General features: G+C 41.8%; 1 protein-coding gene across 1 annotated transcript in view; it reads right to left on the bottom strand.

The window, feature by feature from the left end:
* TM9SF2 (transmembrane 9 superfamily member 2) overlaps positions 1 to 8,673 on the bottom strand; it is a 71,824-nt gene that overhangs the window by 43,267 nt on the left and 19,884 nt on the right. Inside the window, exon 4 of the mRNA XM_004704277.2 lies at positions 371 to 498. Within this exon, the coding sequence (XP_004704334.1) occupies positions 371 to 498 (128 nt within the window). The remainder of the gene's footprint in view (positions 1 to 370; positions 499 to 8,673) is intronic.

The following is an 8,673-nucleotide window of genomic DNA, read 5'->3' as shown; positions in this document are numbered from 1 at the left end:
GGGCAATGAATGTACAAATGCGCTTTACACAATTGATGTATGTATGGATTGTGATAAGAGTTGTATGAGCGCCTAATAAAATGATTTTTTTTTAAAGTCCTCTTTCCAAAGCATAAATCTTCCAGTTAACTATACACAAATAAAATTGTTATACTTCTACATGGCAACAAAGAACCAGCTATTAGAGAAAGATAAGCACAGTTAAAGATGATACTTAAAACAAAGCTATTAACTTTGGCAAGAAAAATTCTCTTTTTAAATGAATAAAAATCAATTAATCTGCTGTTTTATAGACCCAGTGAAATGACTGAAGAGGTTTAATACTGAAAGGAAAATGCCAAAAAACCCCTCTAAAATCTCCACGTCTTACCAGTGATGTTGATAATTCAGCAACATGCTTTTTTTCAAGAATTCTAGCTTTTGTTTGTCTTCAGCTTTCTCTGTATGGTATGTTTTTGTACAAACGAGCTTACAGGTCTCCTCCTTATTAAATGTAAACTGTATTAAAATGAAGTGAAAAGTAAATTAGGGGGAAAATTCATTTGATTTCATTAAATTACTTAAGTACTATTAATCTTAAATAACATTGTAAAATTCTTCATAGCTCAATCGGATTAAAATTCCAACCACAATCACTTTCTCTAAAAAAAAGTTTGCAATATCCTAATATCCCAATATATACCCCTCCAAAATGTAAATAAATCCTAGAGGGAAACAAACAAGCCACATGTAGAACACAATAGTAATTACTCTTGGCAATGACCTACGATAACATTTTAGAGATTCTGGAATAGATTGCTATGCAGTAAGCCATAGAATTTTTATATTCATTCACTGAATATTTATTAAATGTTCCCAAAGTCCCAGGTAATGGAGATTAATCACCAAACAACATAGGCTGGTTATACAACAAATTTGGATGTTTACAGCCAAGATAAACAAGACTCTTTTTATACACATTTGAGAAGACTACCACCTTTCAGGCTCTGAAAAGGAATGCTGAAACACAATTAAAATTTAAAAAAATTTTAAAAAAGGATTTTTTATAAAAACTAATGATTATTTCAATATGCTTTTAATTTTGGAGTTCAGGATCTAGTTCATTTGCATGAAAGTGAAGATAGTAATAATATATCACATGATGTGAATTTATGGTCATTATGCCTTAATTTAAATATATTTTCTTGTTTTCAGAGAGTTACAATTTACTAAACCAACTTTATAGAGAGTTTATGACTATATATCCTTTTAATATATTCAAAAGCAACATCTTGCATCTTGTTTCACGTCTAAGCAGTCCATTCTTCTATATGGTACATTTAATATTAACATACTCAATCCATTTTTTGTGCATTGGTTGAAAACCGAATATTTCAAGCCCAGTCCACTGCTGCCCCCTGTCAGCCAGTAACTCAGTTCTGGCTACACTGTTGCTACTGTGAATATAGCAAAATTAGGCTAAATTTTTTGCAGTGCAAGAGAAAATGAAAAAGGCTACATGCAATATAAAAACCAAAGGCACAGACAGCCACCCTTCCCCCTAAAAGAATTTACTTCAGAGGACAGCCCTGAAGCTACAGCTAAGGGAGAGACACATGTCTGATCAAAGCACATGGGAACAAATGAAGGGAGAGGAAGAGAGAGTGGAACACATTCTGGCCCACCAAGGCTTGAGGATGATATCCCTGCTCAGAGCAGCCAATGCACAGAGAGGACCATAGGGCCGGCCCCACTATGAGACTTGGCATCCTTCACTGACCCACAGCCCTACAGGGGACAATACCGGAGATAGTGTGGGAATTGCGCCCCATCTGACCCCACCACACCGAGGCAAAGCACTATGGGTGTGCAACAGAACAGCAAGGGGAGCAGAGCAAGGAAGTCCCAAAGGAATACCCAAAATAGACTTTGGGGTCAGGGCTTGGCACCCCATCAGACTCGACTGGAAAACACTCCTAAAGGTCAACAAACAGACCTTGAACTACTTATAGGCTTTTCTTTCTTTCTTTCTTTTTTTCATTGGTTTGTTGTTGTTATTTTGTCTTCTTTTCTTTTGTTGCTTTGGTTTGCTATGTCTTGTTTTGTGCATATTATTATCTCTGCAGGTCTATCTAGATAAGATAGGCGGGATAAACAATGTGGAGGAGAAAACAATGGGATGGATGGTTGGGGGGGGGGCATGGAAGAAGGGGAGGTGGGGGAAAGGAAGTGGTGTTAACAAAACCAGGGACAAGGAAACAAGTGATCCAAAATCAATGGTGAGGAGGGTGTAGAAGGCCTGGTAGGGCTTGATCAAGGGTTATGTAACTGAAAGGAATTATTGAAACCCAAGTGAAGGCTGAACATAACAGTGGAACAAGAGGAAAGTAAAGGAAATAGAGGAAAGAAATAGGAGGCAAATGGGCATTTCTAGAGGTCTAAATAAAGGCATGTACATATGTAAATATATTTATATATGAGGATGAGGAAATAGATCTATGTGCATACATTTATAGGTTTAGTATTAAGGTAGCAAAGGACATTGAGTCTCTACTCAAGTATTCTCTCAATGCAAGAACACGGTGTTCTATTAAACTGGCATTCCATGATGCTCACCTTCCTGACAAAATCGCTGAAGACAAAAGCAGGTGCATAAGCAAATGTGGTGAAGAAAGCTGATGGTGCTCGGCTATCAAAAGAGATAGCGTCTTAAAGGCTTGAAGACAAACAAGTGGCCATCTAGCTGAAAAGCAACAAAGCCCACATGGAAGAAGCACACCAGCCTGTGTGATCATGAGGTGTCCATAGGTATCAAGCATCAAAGAACAAAAAATCATTGTGAATGAGAGGGAGTGCAGAGTGGGGACCCAAAGCCCATCTGTAGACAACTGAACATCCCCTTACAGAAGGGTTGCAGGGAGGAGATGAGCCAGTCAGTGTGCAGTATAGCACCAATGAAACCTTCCTCTAGTTCTTTACTGCTTCCTTACCCCTACTATCATGATCCCAATTCTACCTTACAAATAGAGCTAGACCAGAGGATGTACACTGGTACAGACAGGAACTGGAAACACAGGGAATCCAGGAGAGATGAACCCCTTAGGACCAGTGGTGAGAGTGGCGATACTGGGTGGGTGGAGGTAAGGTGGGGTAGAAAGAGGGAACCGATTACAAGGATCTACATATAACCTCCTCCATGGGGGGGATGGACAACAGAAAAGTGGGTGAGGGGAGACGTTGGACAGTGTAAGACATGACAAAATAATACTAGTTTATAAATTATCAAGTGCTCATGAAGGAGGGGGGAGCAGGGAGGGAGGAGAAAAAATGAGGAGCTGATACCAAGGGCTCAAGTAGAAAGCAAATGTTTTGAGAATGATGATGGCAACAAATGTACAACTGTGCTTGACATACAATGGATGGATGCATGGACTGTGATGAGTTGTATGCGCCCCCAATAAAATGATTTAAAAAAATTTATGTTTAGCAGAAGTGAAATAAACCTGACAGAAAAGGGCAGATAAGTACTATTCCACATATAATGGATGGTCTACACTGGACAAGTGCAGAGACAGAAAGTAGATTAGAGGTTAGCAGGGCCCAAGGAGAGCATGCTATCATACGCTATTCCTTCTTATTGCTGTCATCTACTAAACCCAGGTCACTGCCCCTCATGCCTTGAGAACTTCTGCCCCTGATTCAGTGTCACTCTCCAACATTACTTCTTGCTACTGAGTTAGTTAACTCAGTATTTACATGGACTGATTACCTTCCACTATCATGTCTCAAGTCTCTGACTTCCCTCCAGTTACTGTGGGTAAACTAGATTCTGATGGCCAACTTCTCCACACACTCACTAGGTTTCATCCCTTCTTGCTCATACAAGGACATACTCAACATATCCTTCCTCTCTCCTGAATAATTTTTCCCTTCTCAACTGGATCATCCCCTCAGCCTATCAGTATACAAACATTTAAAAAACATATGTAAGTTTGTTTTTATTTATTTGGGGGAGGAGGGGGAAACCAAAGTCATTCTCTAGCAACCATTCTTTGGCTTTTTTGCCATTACACAAAAGCCCTCAAAAAAGTTGTATGAAGGCCCATCTCTAACTGGTCTTCCATACTTTGCCCACTTGGCCATTCCACCAGCTGTTTTCTCCTCAATGGTGTTCACAGTCCAATTCAATGGTCAATTCTTGGTCCTTATCTTTGATCCTTCCCTCAGAAATACTTTCTTGGTTTCCCTGGGATCACATTTTCCTGACTTCCTCTTTTTGCACTATGGGTGCCTTCCTTCTCATTTTGCTTTGTTGGATCACCACCGTCTTTTTAACCCATTACAGCTGAGTGGCACAGGGCACATTCTTTTGAATTCTCTTTTTCGTCTATACTCACTTCCTTGGAGATCTCATCAAGTCCATGACTTTAAATATACTGACTGACGATTCTCAAGTATATATATGAGGCATCTTCAAAAAGTTTGCGGAAAAATTCCAATTTTCTACAAAACGTTTAAAGCCTTCTTATATATATATATTTATCTCCAACCCTAAGCACACCATGAAACAGCAGACTCACATAACAAAGCTGTCTACTCAGCCTCTCTATTTATATGTCCAATAGCCACTTCAAACTTACTACTGTCTTCTACCCCTACACTGCTCTTCCAAGGCTCTCCATCTTAAGTGACAGAAATTCCACATCCCACATCTCATCCCTCAACCAATTCTGTGGCCCCAGCTTCAAGATGCAGCCAGATTTTGAGCTCTTCACAAGCCTTCTTGCTCGCTACCATGGAGTCAATGCTGACTCATAGTGACCTCCTGTGGGTTACTGAAACTAACCGTTTACCACGGGAGTAGAAAGTTCAGTATCTCCTGTGAAGCTGCTGGTGGTTTCAAACTGCCGACTATGTGGACTACAGCCTAATGTGTAACCACTACACGATCAGGGCTCTTTTCCTATTAATACCATGGCTTACACTAGTGTTTTCCCAAGTGGGCAATACTGCCCTCTTGAGGGGCACTGGAAAAATCCAGGAGCGCTGCAAAAACAGATATATACAGTACACTTTATCCAGGATTATGGGTACAGTACATTAAAAGTTTTTCATTCCCAGGAGGTGCTAAGTAAAAGTGGGCAGTAGACCAAGTAAGTCTGGGAGCCTATGGTCTACGCTATTATTGGGTCCTATCTGGATGGGTACAAAAGCCTAACTGGTCTCCCAGCTTGTCCTTGCCTGATTTAACACAGCGGTCACAGTGGTCTAAATGTACTCAAAACTTTCCATTGCTTAACCATCTCATTAGATGTAACGGCTAACGTTCTTTTAATGGTCTGTAAATCACAATCTGTTGTGGCTGTTAATTAAATCTCATTTCTTATTAGGCTCTATTTTGCTCATTTGCTTGAGCTGTATCAGATTTTGTTGTTGTTATCCGCACCTTGAACATACCAGGCAAGTTCATCCTTCAGGACTTTGCACATGCTGCTCACTTCATTTAAACCACTTCCTCCTACATATTCATATGGATCACTCCCTTATCTGTGGCTGCTTTTTCACTCAAATGTCACCTTCTCAGCAAGATCTTCCCTGACCTGTTTGCAACAGCAATTTCCTCATCCACCTTTCTTGACTTGTTTCATGGAGGGTTTTTTTTTATATCAGCAACTGACACACTATATAAGTTTATTTGGTTTCCTTCTCTCTATCAGAATACAAAGTCCATGAGAGCAGAGATGTTTGCCTTGTTCACCACTGTATCCTATACCTCACATGATGCCTAGCATATGGAAGGTATTCAGTGGATGCATTAACTGAGAGAATACATAAGTGGTTAGATTGGAGCTGAGATTTTATGATCCCATGAAATGTGGCTCACACTTCAGATAATGCACACTATTTTTCTGACCTAACAGAAGTCTTAGATAAAATTATAGCAAATACTTTGAGTTTTGTTTTATTGCTGATTGTTAACATTGTTTTAAATGCAGATCTTAAATATGGCAAAATCTAGGAAAACAAGAGACTTGATAACCAATACAAAAATCTTGGTCAACAAATTTATGTCTGACTTGGAAAAAAGCTTGATCTTAACAGCCCCATCTTTCTGTTGATCTCTGACTTGCTTTCCGAAATGCCAACTTTGTCTCTTTAAACTGGGGCTTAAAGACTTAGTTTTAGCACAAATCTTCAACCTCATATATTCTAGAAATCTCAGAGAAAATGTTACGTGCTCTTCTATTTTACCTCCACTCCTAGGACTAAATCTGGAAAGCACTAGACCTAAAGAAGAGTCCTTTGCATAAGCCACAGTCTTTCCATAGAAACAGAAATATCTCAAAAGTTCAGTCTTACCACAGGAAGGAATCGGCCTTGAAAGTTTCAAAAGACACAGCCTCTGCATGGGGTTTGAAGGCTTTGCTGGCTTTCCCTTTACGATTTTAGGGATGGGCTATTTACTGTTAGGATGCAACTACAGGCTTTCACATTCACTGTCTTTCCCCGTTCTTGATGGTCTTCCTCAATCATAGCTCAAGATCAAGGCCTAAGTACAAACAGATGGAGCTGACAGACCAGAGCAGTATTTCAGCTGATCACACAATTCAATCAATATGGCTACAAGTCACCCTCTGCGAGAAAAAGAATATGGTAACTTTCAAAATAATGATATTGAAAGAGCATGTGGGGCGGTGTTGTGCCTGCCCTGTTCAATGCCACCCATGTCCATACCCTTCACCTTTCTTCTTTCAACAAATGACTTCATACCACTAGGGGGTGAGTGGGGAGCTACTGGCATGCTTAGGTTATACACTTTTATATTAGAGGATTCCCAAAGGATGTAGACTTATGACTGGAAACTAGAAATTTGTCATAGTTTAAACTGGCACCATTATCTATCTTTTCCCATCAGTTCATTACATACAGGAACACAGTGTTGGGAAAACATAATGGTTAGTGCAACTAATCAAGTGTTGAAAACTTAGCACAAAAGGACAAGTATAACATGAGTCTGCTGAGGTAAGCTTTAAAAAAAAAATGCAAAAGGGGCATAGGGAAAAAGCTACTGCATACAAACATTCCTGGGGTGAGGACCAGGTAGTGTGGGGGGAGGTCAGATGCGCAGGCATTCCCCCCCACTGAGGGCAATCAGTTGCCAGACTGCTGTCTCATCCCACCACAGGGGTGGGCCCGCTCCCTGCCTCTGGGGACAGTGGACAGGCTCCTGTAGGCGGAGTTTTCACCCTACTGATAATGGTTCCTAAGAAGACCCAGAGACCACCCCCTCATTGCTGTGTAACCTATAGTGCAACCCCTCCCTGTGACATACGTCTCTACCTGTAATGAGTGGGCTGGCATGCCCCCAAAAGGTATATAGGCATGGGTCAGCAATAGAGAGCTCTCGGACTCCGACCCCTCGATCCTTGCTGCTCACTCCCTGGTCAGTCCCCTCTTCCTTGTTCCCTTGCCCTCCTTTCCCTTCCCCCTCTCTCCACGTGGACCACCAAGCTGGGCTGAGGTGAGCAATGCTACCATGTAATGTGTCTACCTGTATTATTGTAATATCTCTCATGCGCTCGATGATTTTAATATAATACTTATATATCACAACCGTACAATTGTGCATTACTGAACCCAGAAGTAGTATTACTGAACCCGCGATTAGCAGTGGGGGCTGGCCCCCCACCTCCTCGCCATTTTAACTTAATACTACAAGGTAGTATGGCAGAGACCAGACCAAATCCAGGGATACATATGGTAGCCAACTAAAAAGAAGGTGGGGAAAGGAGAAAAAAATTTAAAAAGAAATGGGTAGTGGATGCACAGGGCACTAACCCACCCAAGGAGAGGGTATTGTTTATATCTCCACAGGGAAAGAGGGACCAGACTTCAATCGAGTGCTCCATGGTGTGAACGCAACATGCTGGCATGGAGCAGGGAACCAGTGGAGAGGTCTGAGGGGCCGGCCCAATCCCAACTACGTAGACACATGCCCCTCCCCCAAGAATAATTCATTTCAGAGGACAGCACTGAATCTGCAGCTCCAAGAAGGGACATGTCTGATTGGAGCTCACGAGAGCAGATGAAGGGGGAGGAGGAGAGTGTGGAGCACATCCTGGCCCACCAGGCCTTGACGGTATTCCCGCTCAGAGCAGCCAGTCCACAGAGAGGACCACATGGCCGGCCCCACTATGAGGCACGACCTCCCTCACTGACCCATAGCCCTACAGGGGACAACACTGGAGACACAGTGTGTGAAGTGCACCCGATCTGATACCGCCACACCGAAGCAAAACACTAAGGGGGTACAACAAAATAGCAAGGGAACGGAGCGGTGAGGTCCCCAGGGAATGCCGAAGGTGGACTTTGGAGTCAAGACTTGGTGCCTCAACAGAAGGGACTGGAAAACACTCCTAAAGGCCAACAAACAGTCCTTGAACTAACTACAAGCTTTTCTTTCTTGTTGTGTTTTGTTTTTGTAGCATTGGTTTGTTATTGTTGTTGTTTTATTTTATGTTGTTGCTTGGTTTTGCTCTTTTTTGTGCATGATACTATCTCTGCAGGTCTGTCTAAATAACATAGGCTGGATGAACAATCTGGAGGAGAAAAGAAGGGACCGACAGTTCCGGGGGCACATGGGAGAGGGGGAGGTGGGGAGAAGAGTAATGGTGTTAACAAACCCAGGGACAA

The sequence above is a fragment of the Echinops telfairi genome, unplaced genomic scaffold (assembly GCF_000313985.2).
Source record: "Echinops telfairi isolate 266 unplaced genomic scaffold, ASM31398v2 ScPeMD7_7467;HRSCAF=8505_0, whole genome shotgun sequence".
Lineage (NCBI taxonomy): Eukaryota > Metazoa > Chordata > Mammalia > Afrosoricida > Tenrecidae > Echinops > Echinops telfairi.
Note: the sequence above shows the minus strand (reverse complement) of the source record. Positions and strands in the feature narration are given on the sequence as shown.